The sequence below is a fragment of the Protopterus annectens genome, chromosome 2.part1, assembly GCF_019279795.1.
Source record: "Protopterus annectens isolate FY-2018-M chromosome 2.part1, PAN1.0, whole genome shotgun sequence".
NCBI lineage: Eukaryota > Metazoa > Chordata > Ceratodontiformes > Protopteridae > Protopterus > Protopterus annectens.
The window spans coordinates 1,252,025,277-1,252,048,051 of NC_056729.1; the positions used below are offsets into that span (position 1 = coordinate 1,252,025,277).

Below are 22,775 nucleotides of genomic sequence, written 5' to 3' on the forward strand. Positions count from 1 at the left end.
CTTCTGAGGGTGTTTTCAGACCTACACAGCTTACTATCAGGACTACTTCAGCAGCCAAGACAAAGTCTAAAACACCTATAAAGACAAAGAAACAAGTACAGCATTCACCTGGACAGTCATCCATGCCAAAGAAACAGATGCTTAAAATGGCCAAGGACCTAATTACTCTGATCAGGGGTTCCCATCCCCCTCCTGATAAAAGGCCTAGGCAAGATGCTGACTATGATTCTTCTGACAAGGTTTCTATTTCCTCTGATTCCTCTTCAGAACAGGGATATTCTCTTCCTCCGTATGAGGATTCTGATGCTGAAGAATCTATTCCTTCAGCCTCTCCTCCTGAGGATTACTCTTTTGGGGAAGTCCTGCACACCATGAGGGAGCATTTCCATTGGGAGAGCCAGGATTATTCTGAATCCAAGAAAAGGCTCAGAGATTTTCTTTTACTGCCTCAGCACAGGCCCCTTGCTATTCCCCCTGTACTAGGTATTGTTGATGATGTTTTTTCTGAATCCAGTTTGTCTCCTGATTCTTTACCCCCTGCACCAGTTAAGGCAGATATGTACTACAGGGTCCCAGATTCACATAAATTTCTTTATAAAAACCCTGCTGCTGACCCAGAAACAATTCCTCAGGGTCCAAAAGGGGTCAAGGCTTCCACTGCAAAAAATCCTGTTCTCTCTGATAAGGATTCTAGAGCACTGGACAGATGGGGGAAAAAAGTCTACACCTCTGCTACTTTAGCTGTAAGGGCTTTAAACTGTCAGTTTCACATGCTTAAATACCAACAATATCTAATGTCTTTGTTCAAACAGAAAATGCTTACACGCTCAGAATGTCCTGAAAATAAGGAAATGCAGGATTTATTGCATGCAGCTGAACAAGTGGGAAAGCATACTTTGCAATGTGGTTTTGATTCATTAGAGGCTTCTTGCAGAGCCGCAGTTACAGGTTCTGTCATTCGAAGGCATGCTTGGTTAAAGGAACAAAGTTTACCTGATCATGTTAAAGCAAAATTGTTGGATGCTCCATTATAGCATGATACTTTGTTTGGTGTTAAGGCAGAAGAGGTGTTAAAGAAAATGGAGGATAAAGCAAAATCAATGCAGACAGTAAAGGATTTCTTACAGGTTCAGCCACCCAGATTTACCAGGAACTGGCCTTCAAAAAATTGGTCCTTTCCAGTGTCAGACAGGCCACAAAGAGGCAGATACGGACCCCCCCAAGAGGCAGATCTCAGTCACAAGGCACATGCAGACCTAAGCAATGGGGTGCTTCTGCTCCCAAAGGCGGAGAAGACAAATCACAACCCTATAGGAAACAGTCCCAATGACGTCCCTCTACAATGCCAAGCACTTACCTTTTGCAGGCACCCTTGGGGGGAAAACTAGCACTTTTCTCACAAAATTGGCACAAAATTACCCAAGACAAATAGGTACTGAACATTGTTTCCCAGGGTTACAGGTTCCACTTTCACACCCTACCAAGGCCAAACGGTATGCCAGACCTGCTACACAATCAATGGGCAGAGGCACAAAAACAAATTTCTGCTCTCATGGACATGAGGGCTATTCAAAAAGTACCACAGCAAGAGCAGGGACAAGGATTTTACTCAAGACTTTTCTTGGTACCCAGAAAGGACAAAGCTTGGAGACCATTACTGGACCTGTCTACTCTAAATACCTTCCTGGACGTTCCAAAATTCAAAATGTTGACACTGCAGCAACTTCTACCCATGCTAGGCAAGAAGGCTTGGCTAGTTACTTTGGACCTCAAAGAGGCATACCTGCATATCCCAATCAGACAATCTTGCAGAAGATACCTCAGATTCATAGCTGGCTCAATGCATTACCAATTCTCTGCACTGCCCTTTGACTTATCTACTGTGCCCAGGGTCTTCACAAAATGCCTGGCACCAATAATTGCATTTTGCAGACAAAAAGGAATTCAAATATATCCCTACTTGGACGACTGCCTTATTCAAGCAGAGAGCAAGGACATTCTACTAAATCATCTGGCGTTTGTAAAAATATTACTAATTTGCCTAGGGTACACAGTAAACGAAAAGAAATCAAAACGAGTGCCCTCTCAAGAGACAATATTCCTGGGTGCAAGCTTAAATACAACTGCCCAGATGGCTTATCTCACGCCAGATAAACAAAGGCAACTGACTCATTACTTTCAAATGATGGCAACAAAGACCCAGCTACCTGCAAGAAAAATTCTGCAGGCTTTGGGCTTCATGGCATCCTGCATCCTGTTAATTCCATATGCAAGACTGCATATGAGGAAGCTGCAATGGTATCTAAAAAGTGTTTGGACTCAACATTGCCACAGCCTGGAAACTATAATTACTCTCATTCCCTGCCTGCAACAAGAGTTTCGATAGTGGGCACTGGCCTGTCACCACAACAAGGGACAGCCTTTCACTCTACCCACAGCCAGGCAGACACTAACAACAGATGCATCGGATTATGCCTGGGGAGCACACATGGCGGGAAAATGTATACAGGGCACGTGGCCCACAGACCAAATGCATCTTCATATCAATCAAAAAGAGATGCTAGCTGTACAGAATGCCCTGACAGCCTTCAAGGACTTACTACAATCCAGGACAACTATTACTAAAGACAGACAATACTACAGTCATGTGGTACATAAACAAACAAGGGGGCACACATTCCTACCCCCTCTGCAGGCAAGCCATGACTTTGTGGAACACAGCACTGGCCTATCAAGTACATCTGCAGGCACAATTCCTGCCAGGAAAGAAAAATACTCTGGCAGACGAACTAAGCAGAAACCTCATGGAATCTCACGAGTGGAAACTAGATCCACAAGTTTTCAGCATGATAACAAAAGAAATTGGGATGCCCAGACATACATCTATTTGCCTCCCCTCACAACTGCCAACTACAGAAATTCTGCACAAGGACTTATCACTCTCAAGCATGGAAGGTGGTTGCTCTATCATTCAGCTGGAAAACCCTAACAGTTTATGCCTAACCACCACTGCCTCTACTCTCCAAGGTACTCCTAAAGGTCAGACAAGAGAAGCCAAAAATGATTCTGATTGCCCCAGACAGGCCATGCCAGCACTGGTACCCAATCCTAAAGAACTTGTCTCAAGGGCCAGCCTGGACTTTACCTCAAATTCCTCATCTGCTGACCCAACAAACCAATCAGATCCTGCACAGCCAACTCAAATCCTTAAGTCTGACTGCATGGCGAATAATATAGCCACTCAGAATACACCTCTCTCTAAAGCTGTTATGGATGTCATTCTGGAAGCCAGGAAGGAGGCCCAGCACCAGGAAATCTTATGCAGAAAAATGGAAGAGATTCTGTGCTTGGAACCAGGCACAAGGACTTGAACCACTTGTTCCAAATATTCCTCATATTTTACAATACCTAACTGAGATGCTGGACAAAGGCCTATCCTTCTCATTAATTAAGATCCATGCCTCTGTCATTTCAGCTCATTACAATACAGAACCTCCTATTTTCTCTCATCCTCTGCTAAGATAGTACCTCAGAGGGGCAAAAAACATAAGACCCCCAAGGAGAGCACCTATACCAACATGGGACCTCAACTTTGTCTTGGAAAAGCTCACACTACCTCCTTTTGAGCCAGCCAATACAGCTGAGATAAAATACTTATCATGGAAAACTGCTCTGCTCCTAGCAATAACTTCAGCAAGAAGAGTCTCAGAGTTACAGGCATTAATGGCAGTGGAACCTTTTATCATTTTTCATGTGGACAGGGTTTCTCTAAGGACAAACCCAACATTTATGCCAAAGGTAGTATCCAGTGTGGCTCTTAACCAAACCATTCATTTACCAACCTTTTATCCAAATCCCCAGAATAAAGGGGAAAGACTTCTGCACTCTTAGGACATACACAGACAGCTACGCTTCTACTTGGACAAAACAAAAGCTTTCAGGAAAACTGAGCAACATTTTGTGGCATACGCTGCAGGATCACAAGGAAAGGCTATTTCAAAGCAGACTATTTCAAAATGGATAGGACACCGCATTCGTTTCTGCTATGCACAGCATGGCAAATCAGTGCCTAAGAATATTAGGCCACATTCTACCAGGGCAGCAGCCACATCAGCAGGCTTTCTCAGAGGAGTACCAACCAAGGAAATTTTGGAGGCTGCAACTTGGAGTTCAGTGCACACTTTTACCAAGCACTATCACTTATCTCTTTACTCTAAATCCAGAGCAGGCTTTGCCACTGCAGTTCTGCAGGGCCTCATAGCCACTCCTAATTCTATTTAGACCCAGCCGCCCAACCTCAGCTTTGGGATTCAACCCAAGTGTAATGAATGCAACAGTGAAACACAATGAACATAGTACAGTTGTGTACCTACCATAAATGTAGATGTTCGAGTGTATTCACAGTTGCAGTCCAGGTTACCCTCCCACCATCCCCCTTTCATTGCTGGGAATTATCTGTTCTTCTGTATTCTATACAACCTATGTGGTGTATTTGCTTGTAGAGGAAGGTAATGTTTATGTTAGTGCATGCATTTTTATATGCAAATTTTTAGCCTACCCTTTTGGGGGCACCTGACATCTGGGGCAAGAAAAACTGAAGAAAATGGCGTCAGCTGCATCTTTTATACCCCTGGCGCACTGACGTCAGGGAAGAGGCGACAGCAACTGACGCCGGACCAGGACTTTGGAATTCAGGCCGACTGCGGGGAGCCTGCCAGCAGGATAACCTGACTGCGGGTAGCCTGCCAGCAGGATAACCCAAGTGTAATGGCTGCAACAGTGAATACACTCGAACATCTACATTTATGGTAGGTACACAACTGTACTTTCTCTATTTAATAGAGCAAGGCAGATGATGTGGTAAATGGTCCTTGTTGTCAGGCCCAAGACAGAATACTCTATACTGAGCGATTTCCCATTTTAATATCTAAAACATAATTTCCAAGATTGCTGGCAGAATTACCTCATCTGGTCACCTGACTCTAGGTTCTCACCGTATCCCCCCTTTGAAGCTGAGATGGGAATTTAATATAGATGGCTACAGTCCGCATCTAAATGTTTATGGCAGTGCCCTGGAGCCATGAAACAGTTACAGTACTTCCCTTCTTTACAGAAGCTATTAAACAATGGCCTCTCCCAGACCTGCTGACTCCATTTCCATTCAGCACAGTGGGATGTCATGTTTATAGCTTAACAGCTAAATTAACTTCAAGGATTTTCCAAAACTATCTGAGATTAACTGCTTCTTTTCCAGGGTCCTTTCCTAACATATTTACATACAGTCTCACTTTGCATATTCCTTTTCTGTCCAGCAGGACCCACTGTTGATACATTTTAACACTAGCAACTTTACAAACACATTTTGATTTTCAAATGATATGTAGTTCTAATACATTTGTAACATAAACATTTGTGCAAATCAGTTTGATATTCAAATGCCGTACAGTTCTAATACATTTGTAATACAAGCATTTTGTACAGCTCAGTTTGGTAGTCAAAGGACATCTCATTCTTTACAGAACTCCAGCTGATTATGCTGGCACTAGCCCATATCATCATACAGTCCACTAGAAAAGTGTATTCCATTAAATGGAAAAATTTTGTCCTGTGAGTGGAATCTCTGGGACTTGACCCTTTGGAGAAAATCTAATTTTCTCGCTGAGTTGTTTCATTCAGGTTGTAGTTTTTTTTCATTCAGGTTGTAGTTTTTTTTTTTTATTATCAAAGTGGAATTGGCAGCCATTTCTGACTTTCCTTTAGCAGATATAATGTGCCTCTGGCTTCCCTCAAGATCTCCAAGGCATTCCTCAAAGGTACATTTTTACTGCATCTCCCAGTATGGTATCCGCCTTTCATTCTGCAGGTCCTTGCATGCCCCCATTTGAACCTTCACCTACTTTGGACTTGAAGCGCTTTCCTTGGAAAACTTTGTTTTTGGTGATAGTTACTTCTGCAAGAAGGATTTCTGAGTTGCAAGCTGTTGATTCTTCACCTCCTTATTCGGTGCTCAGTAAAGACCGAGTTTCTTTTCACATGATTCTTTCCTTTCTGCCAAAGGTAGCTTCTGAGAATATCCGTAACAGCTCTTCACTTTCTGTTTTTTTTTCCAATTTGTCCAGCAAAGGTGAATACCTCTTGCATTGTTTGGATGTACATAGACAATTGAGGCTTTATTTGTATCATACCAAAATTGTCAGAAAATCTTATTAGTTATTTGTCTTCTTTTCAAAAACCTGGCTTGGCTGACCTGTATCTAAAACAACATTATTAATGTGGCTGTCAGATTGTATTTTGTTTGTGTACTCCTTGAAAGGCAAGGCTCATCCACACAAGCCTAAGGATCATTCTACAAGGGCTATGGCTCCTTCTACAGCTTTCCTTTGTAGAGTATCAGTGATTGATATTTGTACAGCTGCTTCTTGGCTGGGTCACCACACTTTTTTGTCTCATCATAAGATGGGTATTCAGTCTACCATACAGGGATTTGTTTGGCTCCACTGTGTTGTGGAATATCCTTACTTAGTTCCTCCCAAGGAATTTTTTTGTGGCTGGGAACTCTGTCCCCCAGGTTGAAGCCAGACGGAGCAGATAAATTCAGATACAAAAGTTATGTACTTACCATAATGATCCATGTTGTCTGTCTCTGTCTGGTGAAACCTTCCTGAACTTCTGGACCCCTCCTTCTTGTTGACCTGGCATTTCTTTCATCCTAGGATGACCAGACATTGGAGGTTGTTTGCTCCCACTTTGTGGAGTCTCACATTCTCCTTGTTGTCATAATTCATTTTTGGGAGGGTGCATTTTCAGAATTATATGTTTCTCTCTTAATGGATTTCTTTCATGGGGACTAACTCAATCTGCGGTGCTGAAGGAGGAGTGGGGAGTTATAGGTAAAAGAGGCAGGGCCAACTGGGCTAAGGACTTTAGAACTGGCCTTTGTCGGATCCGAGTCAGGTCTGAAGTCCCATGGGTCTGAAGACAGACAACATTGATATATTGCTATGGTAAGTCCATAACTTTGTTATCCTTTCTTTCAGAATGTAATCTCTGGTTTGCTTTATGGGTTCTTTTAGTGCTGTTTCACATTGTTGTGATTTATATTTTCCTCATTCTGAGAAGTTCTAGCCTTATGGGCAGTTTCAAGAGCTTTTTTCTTTTTCTTTTGTAATAAAGTTTGCCGGTTGACCAGGGGGAAGCGTTGTTTTTAAATTCTTCACTGTATTTGGTTGTAGTTGGGACTGCTAGATCTATCCATATGTCTAAATGGGCATAAGACTACTTTGTGAAGCTGGCTGCTGTGTTGTGGTCAACACAAATGATGTCATGGGCAAATTTAGAAATGTCATCATATAATTGTATATCTGAGTATATCCTGTATTGGAAGTATAATTACTCCAGTGTATAGCTGGGTAATTGAAGTCACCTGGGATTATGGAGTTGTTCCTCAATGGAATTTTTTCAAAAACGTCCCGGTATCTAACAGTATGATCTGAGACGCGGAGGATGTTCTTTAACATGCTATAAGGTAGTAGCTTCTCTTATGAAGGTAACATGAAGTTCTAGGAACTTAATTTGTCAGTCTCTGGGTATATGTCTTTATGTGATATGATCCTTGACAGGTATGAAAACACCATCACAGTTTCTACAAGGCCTGAAAGCATGGTAATCACAAAACTCAGGTGTGAAGCAAGTGCTTTCTTCACATTTAAATCAAGTCTCTGTAACTACACATACAAGAAGATGTTCCAGATGCAGGAGTGCCTCAAGATTTGGCAGTTTGTTATTGAAGCTGCTAATGTTGAGATGAACCACCTTACTGTGGTCAAGTTTAGTGTTGTGAAATTGCTAAGTTGATATCTCTGTTAGACTCTGCCTAAAAAGGCACTGTGGGGAAGCACTATTTAGTCATGATGCTGAATCCCTTGAATGTGAGATGCAGGCCTTCCCTTGTAAAACAACTAGGACTTTATGTTGTCTCATCCCAAGCTGATACGTACTGGATTTTACTAGAATGACCCCAGCTATTAAATCAGTTGTCAAAAGCCAGTTACCTTCTTCCTTATACCTAGGCATCATTCTGGATGAAGGTGGAATTCCACTGAGGATCAGAGAATTACCTGCATCTGTCACATGCCTAGAGAGTCAAGACATCTCTGTGCTTGTCAGTCAGGGTTAGAGTACATAGAAGTTGCTGCTGAGGAAGTAATATGCCAGAAGTCCCCTTTCTGATGCTTTAGTGATGTACTTTTTCATTTTTCCTTAATCATTTTATCTGAAACGCAGTAGCTTTATGGCTGTAAAGAGACTTTGCTGCTTTATTTTTTGGGAACCACACTATTAAGTGGTCATTCTTTTTTAAGTGGTTGCCAAATTATTTACCTAAATCCCTTTTATATCCTCTTGAGAGTGCTAAGATTTTCTGCTTGTGGAATTTGTAATTGCAGTAGTGGATGACCGCCAAATACTGGTATGTATTTTGAGAAATGCAGATTCTAGAGGTCATGATATTCTTCTGCTGTAATGTGTGTTAACAAGGTGTCAGTCTGGCATACAGTTTTCATTTTTAGGACTGTATTTAGTGGGGAAACAGGTGATTATTAAGGTGTAGGTAGAATGTGGATATGGTATTTTGAGACAGTAAAAGGGAGTATTGTATGGATAAAACTCACTGTCGTGTTACTTAGGCTTTGTTTATCTGAAAAGGTTATGAAACCAAAGGCACAAGTTGCAACTTTGGGGCTGGAGTTTAACACTAATATCAGACAAGTTCACTTCAATGAGACACTGGTGGGTGTACATACCACAGTGCTGGATGTTGTTGTGAGGTATAAACCTACAAGTGGTTTCGTCAAGATGGATGGAATCATGGTGTAGGGAGAAGTAGCTGCATTATTCTAGCTTGTAACATTTGGCATATTTGGTGTACCAAAAATCTTTTTCCATCTGTACCTTTGTCATGTATGCATGAATGTTTCATTTTGCATTTCAGAAATGTAGCCACCATTGACTGATTTGGCACCTTAATAAAAGTATGCAATAGATGACTTCAGATCAGCAGGGTGTTTCTTGTTCCTACCAAATTTCTGATTAGAAGTAATCACTTCATGTTTTAAGGATAGTTTTATGCTTGATAATACCCGGTATACTGACTGCATTTCTTTTACAAGTGATTGGTAAAGCTTATAAGGCATTTTTTGCTGTCAGCTACTTTATTTTAATACACCTGCCGTATAGGGATGTAGAGTAATGTAGTGTTTTTCCCATTGATAGATGATTCTTCAAATAAAGTGGATGTTAAAGAAGCATATGAAACAGAAGCAAGCACTTTGTAAGTATTTTCCTTTGTACATGAAGTAATATACTAATGCAGACATTTTTATTGCATAAAATATACTGTAACAGACATTGCAAGCTTCTGACAAGTTTTACTGCAAGCTTTCCGAGTTTCCCTGCTGTATGTGAATATTTGCTTCTTGACATTGCTGGGACATTTCTGTAGACAGAAATTGCAAAATGGAGTCATTCAGAAAATTGTAGGTGGAAGCGGGTATTCCTACACCTGTCAAAGTTTTTCATCTTTGTGGTCACACTGTAACTTACCTTCTGGATGTACACACACATTAAAGACCATCGGTCTGAGCCTTTTAAGACACATACAGTGGAATGATATTAGTTAATCATGAAGTAGTCTGAGTTTCATAAAGTTTGTGAGAGTTGGAATGGTAGTCTTAAGTATGCCATGTCAAGTCTCATGTTAGATTAACAGTCACAAAGAAGACACAGACCCTTTCTGATGTAGGTAGTTTGTGCAGCAGATCATAACAGTTAAGAAAGTAAACTAGATGACTGGATGATTATCCAGACATTTATTGCAGGATTCACTGTTTTGGTCCTCCTGGAGAAAAGAGGTGTGGCCTAAGGGGACACATCAAGAATGGTCATGAAACTCAGTGGCCTTAGAATATCTATGAAACTATAAAAATAATTTCATTATCAGACATTGAGGAGACTGACCAGACTGTTCATAATTTTCATTTGCTGCAAGGGAATGCCTTAACTAATTTGAGTTTTTGCTTTCTTAAGAGGGTGGCTGAGGGGATAAAAAAGCTTAATGGGTATGTGAGTTTGGAGAGTCATTTGTTGTGTTCCGTACACAAGCAGAAGTTTCAGAAATGAGTGTGTGCACTCTCCTTGTTGTTTATACTGAGCATTGAACTCTTTGAATGAAATTTGAATGAGATTTGAAAAGGCTGATTAGGAGCAGCTGTGTCTCAGTGATACGTACTCAATTAGCAGATATTTTAATTGGTCTTGTATCCCTTCAGATTCAACGGAGGCATACAGAGACAGTGTGAACCTTTGGAAGAGTTTCTGCTTTTAATATAAGCAGTAGTCAATTACAGGCTTGGTGTGTAAAGTATTAAGTCCATACAGGTGGTCCAGGCATGTTTTCCCTGGAAGTGTATGAGCTCGTATGTTTGTTATTTGGGAGCGGATACCCTACATGTTCAGAAGACTGTTGGTGGGAAACTAGTGTGCACCACCCGAGACATCATAAGTAGGCACCTAAATTACAGGGGGAAGAAATAGCTTATATTTTTCAATGAAAGCAGAGGCTACTCCAGAGGTTTTTTTTTTTTTTTTTTGCTGTGGTGACTTAACTGCTTTACTCGTTTGAGGCTGAAGGCAGATGTTACTACATGTCCTTTGGTGTCCTTCCTCACCTTTTTATGAGCAAAGCATATGACTTGAAATTAGCAGATTAAAATTGACTTAATTTCCTTTTATGACTTTTGGCCTTTCATTGCATATTTTTCTCATTGTGGATGGCATACTTGTACCTGTGTTGAAGAGTACTTAATGGTGGTTTTAAATGAAGTGTGTCTTGGGGGAGGGGGTGTGCCCCTTTTTCCCATTTTCTGCATGAGGTCGGGGTGTCTTGTTAACTGTCACAATCTCTTTTCCGATTCAATGCCGCACTCCTGCTTTCTTCGACACTCATGCCTGACTGTTCCAGATTTTCTCTCACACAGTCCATCCACCTCTTTGCTGGATGCCCTCATTTCCTCTTGCTTTATGTCTGTCCCATATCATGTTCACCAAGTCGTCTTCTGCTTTTCTGCACATGTGCCCGGACCACAGTAATGTGTTCTCTTTGATATTTTCAGCAATTGGAGCTAATTTGGCATCTGCTCTCTTGTCCTCATTTCTTTGTCTGTCCCGCAGTGTGCATCCTACCACCAGTCTTAGGCACTTAATTTCCATCATCTCTACCTTCTCTGCCTTTACTGCCCAGGTTTCTGTACCATACAGTAGTATTGGTCACATCACCACTGTTTGTACACCTTACTTTTCAGCTTCTTTGGCATTCTTTTGTCATACACTACACGTGACACACTATGCCAGTTGGCTGCAGCCCCTCTGATTCTAGCTTTGACCTCTTCATTCAGACTTCCCTACTCCTCAACCACCCCTCCTAGATACTTCAAGGTGTTAACCTGTTCCACTGTCCTCCCTTCTATCTCAGTTCTTGGCTTCCTCTGATTTCCCCAATTTGCTGCCATGTTCACTGTCTTATCTGTACTCCATTTCATTCCATGTGCCTTCAGTTTTGCATTCCATTCCCCTATCCTTTGTTGATGTTCTTGGTGAGAGTCTGCATGTAATGCCACATCGTATGTATACAACAACTTTGTTGATCTGTCCCCTCCAGCCCATTTGTTAATGTAACCCATCACCAGTATGAACAGCAGTGGGCTCAGAGATGGACCCTGATGCACACCCACTCCCGCTGGGAACCTCTCTGCGAGACCGAACACTGTTTGTACTTGAGCCATCAGATCCTTGTACATAGCCTGTACTAATTCTGGCACTGTTTCTGGGACTTTGTACCACTGCAGGATTGCCGAAATCAGCTTTTTTGGGAACGTATCGTATGCTTTCTCCAAGTCTATTTATGTCCAATTGGACTCTTCTCATCTCTAGATTCTTCTCAACTTTCTGTCTAACTGCAAACAATGGGTCGTTTGTGCATCTTGACCTGGATTTGAACTACTTATCTCCCATCTTACTTTCTTCTACACTGTGTATCCATTTATCAGTCACCCTGTCCGGAACTTTCATGTAATAGACAGGAGTCTGATACCTCTGTACTTCTCACAGTTGTGGATGTCCCCTTTGTTCTTGTACACTGGCACAAGTATGCTTGTTCTCCAGTCATCTGGGATACACCTTTCTCTCCACACTGCTGTGAGTGTCATCAGTAGCCATTTCTCCCCTATCTCATCCAACATCTTATCATATCTGTTGTGACCTCTTCTGAGCCTGCTGCTTTTCCTGACTTTATTTTCCTTAGTGCTGTTCCTACTTCTGTGGTGAGCTCCTCTTCTTCTCTCATTGTAGGCTGTGTCTGAGGCAGTACAGCTTCTGTGCTTCCATCTGCCTTTGATGTCCTGTGGACTGGTGAGCGGGTTTTTGCTGGCATCCCTTATAAAGGGTGTCTGACTATCTTCTTTGTCTTTCTGTCTTTGCCTTGCAACCTGATAGTTTCTTTGTGCCATCCACTGAGTCACTTTCCAGAAGATGATAGAGTGCCTCTGATGTCCTTTTCTTTGCTATTGCATTTCCTTTCTTAGCCTCTTTGTTAGCCAACCAGTATTCCTTCCTAACCTGGTCCATCTTTTTCTCTTTTCCTTATTTTCCTGCACTCCATCTTTCTTTTGATGACTTCTTGCACTTCTGCATTCCACTACCAGCTTTCTTTATGTGCCTTATTTCCATACCTGGCTTGGACACAAATATGTTCTGTTGTCCTCACGCATGCTGTTTTGAGGCGCTGCCATTCTTCTTCAACTCCACCTATTTCCTTGTTTTCTTGGGGTGCTAGAGCCTTGAGTAATTCCTTGAATCTTTTAAACCTCTTTATTAAATCACAGTTTACATAACAACATATAGATACACATACATTAATAGAAAATACAACAAACTATAGTGACGTTGTCATTATTTTCATGCAGTATGCATATGTGTTTTCTTTGTAACAATTATCATTCACTCCAGCAGTATATGCATTGCTCTGGCCCTCCCATAAACTTAACACCGCCTCCTGAACGTTCTTCTGCATGTATTTCCCAACAAATTCCATTTATTTTTATTTTTCCCTTTTCTAAAGATCCAAACTCTGTTTCTTTTATCTCCTTTACAATATTCAGTACTTCAGTAACAATTGGTTTAGATTTTGATTTCCATTTTTCTAGTAATGCTTTTGAGGCAGACAGTAGCATTAAACTTAGCAAGACCATACTATGTCTACGCAGTTCAGATCCTGAGTCATAGCTCAAAAAAACAATTTCCGTAGTTACAACTATTTGCTGTCCCACTGTTTCTGACAAAGTACTCTGTAAGGAATGTATAAAATCTACCAACTTGTTGCACCCCCCCCCTTGTTCTTGTTTACCTCTGTCTTTCCCATCATATTTCTATAATTTGCTATCTTCCTGTGGGGAAAAAAACATTTGAAGTCAACTTGAGGTTTTAAAATACATATACAAACAATTTCAAGAAAAATCCTAAACTTTCTGGACTTTGTTGCATACTTGGGAGCCATACAGATGTCCTTCTGTTGTTCCTTTGTAAACTGAATTTCCAGTCACTCTTCCCTATCTTTTCTAACCTACTCTGATTGATTCTTATAGTAATTGTGCAGTATTGTGTATGCCATAATGATTATCCTTATTTAACACCAGCTTCTTGTCTGCGCTTACCTAAAAGCTCTTCCAGATCTGTTTTTTTTTTCACTTAGCATTTTTCTATCTCTTTTCTCTTAACCTATACACTGTTATCAATCCCTGGTAGGAATGGCAGTCTTTAACCTGCAGTACAAATTTCTTTGGGGCCTCATCCCACTTTATTACCATTTATTTCCTCCCAATACCTTGCTTCCTTTCCAGTTTTCCTCAGTAATTACCAGCCAGTTGCCTATTTTCTGTACTCCTACTTGCAATCATTCTTTTTGGCAAAATCTGCTTTCCCATTCCCATGTTGGCCTAGCTCTTAGAATAGTTTCTGCTTCCTTATAAATATATTCTTTATGGTTGTTGTTGTTCTCCTTAATGTCATAGATCCAAGGTCCTACTGTCTGTCTCTGTTTCTGTCTCACTCCTCACTCCTGTTTCATCATCATCCCTTTACACGTTGTTCTATAACCTACTGTTTGTTTTATATATATGAGCCTTAACTGCATAGCTCTAAAGTATCCCTTTGAGTCTGGTAATCCTAATCTATCTCATTCTGTGGAGGGATTAATGTATCCCACTTATTTTATTTTATTTATTTATTTTACATTTGTTAACCGGGCTAGTCTAGCTGGATATATGTCCATTTACAGTAGAGGCCCGGGGAGAAAAGCTCCACTAGAAACACTAAAAATAAGAAAGCATTTCTAAATCTAAACAAGATAATAAGGATTATAAACAACACTAAATGTAGTAGTAACATAGAAAAATGAAAAACAAAATATTACAAGAAACGGCATACAGGGTAAAACAACTGTTTTAACAGTATGATACAAGAAATAATTTGCAGTAGATAATACTTAATGTTCATAGGTAGTTCCTATTGGTTTCTATGATTATGATTTCTACAGTCAGAGGTAGTGAGAAGAGATCTTAATTAAACAAAGTATGATCTTGTAAAATATTAGTGGAGAGGGCACACACTTAACGTTTTTGCCTTTCTCTCCTCTCAGTTGAATTCCTTCAACTATATTATCTTCCACAGTGTATCTAGTGGATGATAAAAATATGCCTGATCTGTATGTAAAACTAAAAGGAACAAAAACATTTTCACTGCTTGTATCTGACTGTACATATCAATAATTGAGATTCTAGATTCTCAGTTTTTTAATAATCTTTTGTTTAGTCTCTTCCATATATCCTTATCTGCTATAAGAGAATCCTTTTTAATCCAGTCACCTATTTAATTTTTATCATGTCCATATAAGTATAGGTAGTATTGAACCAATTCACGTGTGTGTGTACATAGTTTACAGCTAAAGCCATTTAGCTGTTGTTTTATCTTCATTAATTTTATATCCTGAAAAGACTTGAAACTGGCTCAAAATGTTCCACAACACCAAAACATCATTTTCTAGATTTTTCAAGTGCAAACTAATATCTGTAAGTAAAACTAACTTGCTTTATTATCCAACCATTTATGTCCTTGAATTTTTAAGTACCTTACATTTGTTGCACGTGCTCTAAATTTAAAGCAGATAACAAAGGGAAAGAGTGCACCCCCACCTTGTTTCCCTGTTCAAACACAGCTTGTCAGAGAGCCCTGACACCTTAATTCTTGCCTCCAATCCTTCATAAATCCTCCTGATTAATGCTGTTATTTTATCAGGGAATGCTAATGCTACTGTTGAGCTGCTCATTAAATCCCAACTGAGTCTATCAGATGCTTTCTCTGCATCAAGACCCACCAGCAGTAGGTGGAATAGTTAAAATAAATAAATAAATAAATAATAATAAAAAAAGTTCTTATGTTCTGCTTCGTCTGGATCATCATTATTCTATTAATGTTGTCAAATGTTTACTGTCACTACACAAAGCCACATTGATCCATATCTATCAATTTTGATAACACGTTTGCCGTTTGTTAGTTAGTATAGACGTAAACACTTTATAATCATGCCTTAAAATTGAAGTAGGTGTTGGCTGATATTTTTGAATTGTTATCCTTCTCAGAGCTCAGTGTTAAATAGGTTTTTGAAAGCCCTATTTTTGAGGAGTATAGTAATCGTAGTTAAGATATGCTTATCCAGTCATCAGAGGCTTTGGCAGTAAGACTTTCTCCCTAGAACTGGATGAAGTTAAGGGGCACATAGAACATATTTCTAAAGGTGGGCTGAGGGAGAGCTGTGTAGTGGGATTTGTTTGGTGATGCTGGAAGATAAGACGGGTTTTCATGAAGTAAAGGAACAATGTCTTGCAAGAAGATTGCATTGAATTCATCAGGTTGAGGTCACCGGTTTTAGAGCTTTGGCAGGCTTGTAAGTACAAAGCTATCTAGATGAGATACTCCCACACTGAGATGGTGGATATTTGGGGTATGTTAACAGAAATGGCGCAAGTAAGTGTACTTTGGCAAACATTTACAGGTCTAGAGGGGCATTTGGTGTTCTCTTCCCACGTTTATTTGGCCAGAGTAAAGGACTTGTTTGGGTGGATGTGTTAATTTCCACTAAGACAGATCTCTGCCTGATATTCCATCTTCTTGAAGATCTTAACTTGGAGATTTTTTGCATAGTCTACTTTTCCCACACCATCTTTTTTGTAGCTAGGATATTTCTTGGGGTAGTAGATCATTGCTGGAGGCATTCAAATGTAGCTTGGTGAGACTGGGGTCAGTTTTGCAGGATATCCTTAGCTAGTGGGGCTTTGGGAAGATGTTGGAAGAGCTTATTTGTGTCTGGAGAAGCACCTTTAAGCTATATTTGTCATTGAAACTCCTGGTGGGCCCCATTACCAAATATGGGTCCCCTTTCTTAAGCCTTCTTGCTGTGGGCGGTGATGACACTTGCTAGGAAATATTGATGTTGGAGTCAGTTAGTCCTTCCAGGGTTTGCTTTGTGTGTATTCTTTTCTTAAAAATACTTACTTTGAAATAATGAGGGTGTGTTATAGGAAGTGCACCACCAGGTCTACTGCTCTGTGAAGGAGGCTAAGTGGCTGTTTTGGGAAAATCATATGTAGAGAAGGAAGGATGGTGAGCTGTTGTGTACTGGGCCAACAGAGTAATGAGGTTGTCTGTTCCATAGGAAGCTTTCTGAATGCAACTTATTTTCTCCTAGCCTTTCTCTTTCAGGAGGAGAGGTTTTTTTTGCTATTGGCCTGTAAGTCAATACACCTTGCTGGGACATTTTTTCCTTCCCATGTTGTATTTTCTCCTTTCCTAACCACTTCCTGTCTTGTGACACATTCAATGTCCTTTATACATTAAAAAATAATACGTTTCTCTGTACATTAAACAACAAAAGTCTGATCTTGGCTTTGTGTTGAACTGGAAAGTCTTATCAGCAAAAAATCTTGGAAGGATTTAAACAATAACAGATAGTGGGCTTCTACGTCCAGCTTTTGTTTGATTGTCCTTCTTTATGCAATCTTAACCTCTAATGTAATCTTTTTAACTTGCATCTTTTGACACTACTTTAATATTTTTCTGCATCTTATGTCCATTGATTGATATGTATTTTCCTAAGTGTTTATGGAGTTTATTTCATGTGTGTACCTCAAGTGCTGTTCCACATTACTTTTTTTTTCCCCAGCCTCAGTCCCCCCCCCCTTTGTAAGTAAACATTACGTTTTTGAAACCTGTTCCAATTCTGTGCATTGTTTGTCTCTGAGATGTCTGAAGAAAAAAACTTTTTTTTCGTTGTCTGTCTTCCTGAGTAAACTGACTGGGTTTCTGAAGTCTGCCTGTCTACAATTTTTGGGTCAGGCAGTGAACAATCTTTGTTGCTATTCACTGAAGTGATTCCCACTATCACCACCCAGTGCTTGAAAATCGTATTGCCTGACTGTACTCCAGATATTAGCAGACAACTTTTGTCTTCAATGTCAACCAGCAACTATTGTTATTTTTTGTTGCAAAAAAATGTTGCATTGGCAGAACCAGACCATTACACATTACCAGTTGTACTTTACCTTGGCAAACAGAAGAATGTGCATCTAGACTTAAAAATGCTGCTGCGATCCTAGGTTTAATTCTCATAGCCTTAATTTACCTACTGTATGACTCTGAAGATGTTGCGTAACCAGATATTGATTGTCCCCTGAAATCCAGCGGGCTTACACAGTTAACAAATATGATTGTTACTAGTAGTCTGGACAAAATAAATTCTTAGTCATAAAGGAAGCATCAGTCATTATACAGAGTTGATGGGCTACTCTACTGTTTCCAGTGCATGTGCCGTGACTGCTTTGAATTTGAATTTGAATTTACAGGTATATTGTGAACCTGTGAGTCTGACTACAGAAGCCTTCTGCAGTGGGTATCTGCTGGGATTTTGTTTTTGGTATTTCCCCAGCTCAGCAGTATTTCTCTGTCATTCCCACATTTAATGATGTGCATTCCCTGTCTGCTGGAAATATGGAACCCCCCATTTTTCATTGCTTTTCTGCTGCTTGCAAAGTTCAAAGCTTGAGCCGTACATTAATCATGGAAAAGCTGTTATTTTCATTGCTTCAGAAGCTGAAGCCTCCAGAGTTTCCCTGTGGCTGCCAAATAATGATCCAGGATCCACATTGTCACTTTCTTTATTGTGCAGACGAAGAGCATAGTTTGAAACACTGCTGTAAATGACAGCATTTGAACATGGCCATCTGATGAAGAAGAATTTAGAAAATGGAGGCCTGCCTCAGTTTTCTAGTGGGTTTGCTATCAAAATGTTGTACATCAGTTACGCGACCTTGAAAGGGTGAAAGGCACTTTCCCAAGGTGTCGTAACATTGATTTTTAAAATGATGAATTCACAAAAGCGAATGTTAGTGTGCATTTGCTCTTGTGGATTCGTTATTCTGAATAGAGATCGCACTATAGTGGAGATTGGGAAATTTACCCTTTCCTTCACTGTAGTGTGATCTCGAAGTTTGTATATAGAAGTGGGGGGGTGCATGGGGCTTACCCCCCTGCAAAACATTCATAGCACATAACCAGAATTGTAGGTATTTTCGGTAAAGTCATCATTCCTGAGTTGTCGACTTAACTTAATTCCCACTTTCGGTTGGGTGAACAATCAGTTATTGGATTTTATGACATTTTGGGTCGCATACATGAACAGTCGTACTAGTCAGTTGTGAGATTTTGAGAGTAAACCTAGAAAGTGCCTTTTGCAGAGATCAGGCAAGTTGGGCCCTTTATAGGATCCCTTTCTTGCCAAGTCCACCAATGAGACAACCTGTTCTGCTTCTAGTTTCCCCTTATCTATTAAGGGTTTGAGCTTATGGCTGTCACCATCTGATTAAGAAAGGCCTGAAAAAGTTTCATCCCTGATAACCACCTTCAGTGTTCCATTGCAGAATGTTTGCAGTACCACACCCCATACTCAAGCACTCACAGCTTGCTGGTATGTCTCTTTGAGTTTCCCAGGGCTAGCTAATAGATTCCATTCAGGAACATAGAGTCTTCTCCCTAGGTTCTCCTTCATCCCAAGTCCTGCTGGACACTCTGTCCTGGGCTGAAGAGGCTTTTTTGCTGCTTCTCTGCCTACAATGCCTGCGTGGCAGATTCTGTCTTAAGATGTGTGACAGTTGTTTGTTGTGTGATGGGATCTGTCTTCTTGGGTACAGAGCACCCCCTCAAGAAATATGTGATAATGACAGCTGCAATTCATGTGCAGGATTCTAGAGATCCGGCCTTATGTCTGGCTTGCATTTCCCCTGACACTGGGATTTTGTTGTTTGACCATGGCTTCATCTATCAAGCTGTCAACCCCTTGTGAGACTGGCAGTTAAGTGCCATCCCACTCTAGAGATTGGCATTCTTCTCTTTTCTTGAGAAATAGATTTAGATAAGGACAATGAGTCCCCCCCCCCCCCCAATGAATTATTTGGGGAGGCTGTGAAGCTAATGAAGTCCTATCTGGACTGGCCAGTTGTTGATTTCCAGATCAGCTTAATGTTTATATATATATATATATATATATATATATATATATATATATATATATATATATATATATATTTATTTATTTTTTAGCAGGTAGACCGGTTCAGAGATGCGCAAAGCAGTTATTTTCTTGGCCATCAGACGCTAAACTAATGTAATGTGCATGCCAGATCCAGAAAGGCTATGAAGTTTACTTTTTTATAAGAATGAGGAAGGCTAAAAAGTCTACCTTTTTTATGCTTGAGGAGCAGCAACAATATTCAGTGGAGTAGCTTACATCTATTGGCAAACAAAATGTATTGCTATATCGAAGCTGCCTTGTTGGTTAATGGATGGCTTCCCCCAAAAGATGTTTCTCGGGCTAATGAAAATAGATTAAAATTAAAATGTTTTTTCTGAGGTTACTTTAAAAGTCTGTAAGATATTTGATGTTTTCCTGAGCTGACTGTGCCATACCTGTCCACCTGCAAAATAGCCATTTTCCCTAATTGCTGAGAAGGCAAGGTTGCGGGATCTTATCCAAGCCGTTATGATGGAAAGTTACTAAGTTAACTATCCAAGTATAGCTAAGACCCCTAGAAGAGGGTTTGCTGGACTTTAGGATATAAGCACAATTTTACATTGACATTTCAATGCAGAACATGCACTTATAAGATAAATTGCATCAGCTTATATGTGTGCATGCTAGCCCATAAGCTCTGATAGGTTTAAATGCCCAAACTATATTCCCCTTCTAAACAGGCTCTTAAAACAACAGATTTTGAATTCTTAACCACTGTACAGCTCAAGATTGTAACAGAACTTAAGATGCTTTCCCAAGCTGCTGCTTCAGTGTTTATTTTTGCAGTAATACAAAGGAAAATGGGAATATGTTTACAGGAGGTCCTGCAGCAATGCACCTTACTTTTGAAGTGACACAACATGGAATACTCCTGTACCACCTTGTACTATAGTTAGGAATTTATTTGGATCTCTCCTCTCGTAAGTTATCTGGCTAATGTAGAGCATTTTTTCACCTTATGTATGCTGTCATAGGGAGCAGTATATCGTGTGTTTGTAAAGTAAGATGACCACCTCTACTTGTACATGTACCTTGGCAGTATATCCCTGTTGTAGACCCTCCACATTTTGAAGCCATCAAACCATTTTAGCGCTTTCATGGCAAACTGGAGCTTCTGTAATCACTGGAGTTAACCATGGTACAACAATACTTTACATTTTAGGTGTGATATGTACCTTGCTGAGTCCTAAAGCATGTGCAGTCTCTCCCTCCTGTATAGAGACTACAGTTTTCTTACTATTGCTGTATTGTCTAAAATAGTATTTTAGCATGGTTTATGTCTGCTCATAAAAGAGAAAATTACTGTACTACCAGAGATCCAAATGAAAGTATTCTTAATAGTGGCTGTAACTTTCAAACAAGTCTCATGTGAATTATTTGATTGCCTAATATTTCTGAAATTACTCTTTAGTCTTCTTTTTATGGTGTTAGGGTAGTCTGCCCACCAGACTTTACTAGCTGTGGCAGGAAACTGTTTTAATTTTTAATGTTAGTTTCTGATGAATGAGACCAGTGCTGCAGATATAATAGTATTAGATATGCTAGGTCCCATACCTGCCACAGCCAACCATCCTGTCATATTGCATTTAATTGAGATTTAGCTGGTAGCTGTATTTTCTTCTCTAGACTGATGTTCTGAGATATTTGCAGTTATCTGTTCTGTTTCTAGCAGCTTTTTCCATGCCTTTTGTACCTTTGCATAATATTGTAACATCGGAAATTATGTACTCAAAATGACTAATGCTTAGATCATTGCCATTTCCAACATAAGTGAGTACATTTGTATAGTATGATAAGTAATATTTGTTAACATTGTGGGGAATTTCTTTTCTTGACAACAAAAAGCTTATTCTAACTGTACTTTGGTGGGAGTCTTGTCGCCTAACATAATATCTTGAGGATGAAGACCTTGTTTAGTAGTGTGTGTGTGTGGGTGTGTGTGTGTGTGTGTGTGTGTGTTCATGCAGATAGTGGATGGCTTATACAAAGCAGTAGGTTGTAAACAGAAATGGATTTTCAGCTTTACTAACATCCGTGAACTCATGGCATATACCACTTTGGAGCGCCCTTTATATTCTTAAAGGTGTAGGACAACACACTGCATGTTTTAGTTTGTGCATCACTCCTCCTCCTGCATGAGTTCTCAGCAGACTTGCTTCCTGCTTTTGGTGGTTACTGATCCAAAGTCTGAAAGGTTATAAACTTTGGCTTCTGGGTTCAGTCAGTAAGCGGAAGCTACAAAACATGGGTACTATCACCTTGTTTTCATTTCTTTTCCTTTTTTTTTTTTTGTTACGAGAAGAACTGGAAAATGACTTTATCTTTAAACTGCATTTTCATCAGCTTCCTATCCACTTCCAGTCAGTATCACTGATCAATAATGCCAGATGCATTTTAATCTGTTTAGGCCACAGTTCTAGCCATTAAGGCAAATTTTGTACCCCAGCCTGAGGAAGAGAAGTCCAGTTACCTCCTGTAACGCTTGCAGTCAGTTACTCATTAAGTGTTCATTGCTACTTTGCTGTGTCAGTGGGAGAGTCATGTAATAATGTTTGTTGAAGGTGAGAGCTAGTGACTGTGGCCATGGCACAAAGGTCCACATATGAACTTCAGTGAGAAGCAACCATGTACTGCTGAGTGGTCTCTGACAGCAGCATTGTCCACTAACTGGGTCTCTAACTGATGTTAAAGATAATGCAGTCGACAATTCACCTGGAAAGAGCTTGCTTGGTAGCTGCCATTCCTTCCCTTCCCCAGAGCATAGGAGATGAACATCTGTTATGACTTGCTAAGCTTGTGCACTTACTTCAGTCAGATTATGAGCTGGTAGTGCATGTCCAGGGAATGTTAGTCTGTGTCCTATGGAGAAACAAAAGAGCAAAATAGATTGGTTTAAGGAAGTTCTGGAAGCATTTTAGAAGAAAAATGTGGTCTTGTAATAAGGGAACCTGAAGCTTGTGAAAGACCATGTAAAACTCCAAGATGTTGCAGGAAAAGTTGATGGCCATCAGAATAAGCAGTTTCCCAAGAAATGCACTCCCAAGAT

The 22,775-nt window shown here is 40.1% G+C and overlaps 1 protein-coding gene across 3 annotated transcripts in view; it reads left to right on the forward strand.

Annotated features, from left to right (window-relative positions):
- The window catches only part of CCM2 (CCM2 scaffold protein), a 984,305-nt gene that overhangs the window by 716,089 nt on the left and 245,441 nt on the right, over positions 1 to 22,775 (forward strand). For all 3 annotated transcript variants that reach the window (XM_044062782.1, XM_044062785.1, XM_044062784.1), the window contains one exon: positions 9,271 to 9,328. In XM_044062782.1, the coding sequence (XP_043918717.1) occupies positions 9,271 to 9,328 (58 nt within the window). The remainder of the gene's footprint in view (positions 1 to 9,270; positions 9,329 to 22,775) is intronic.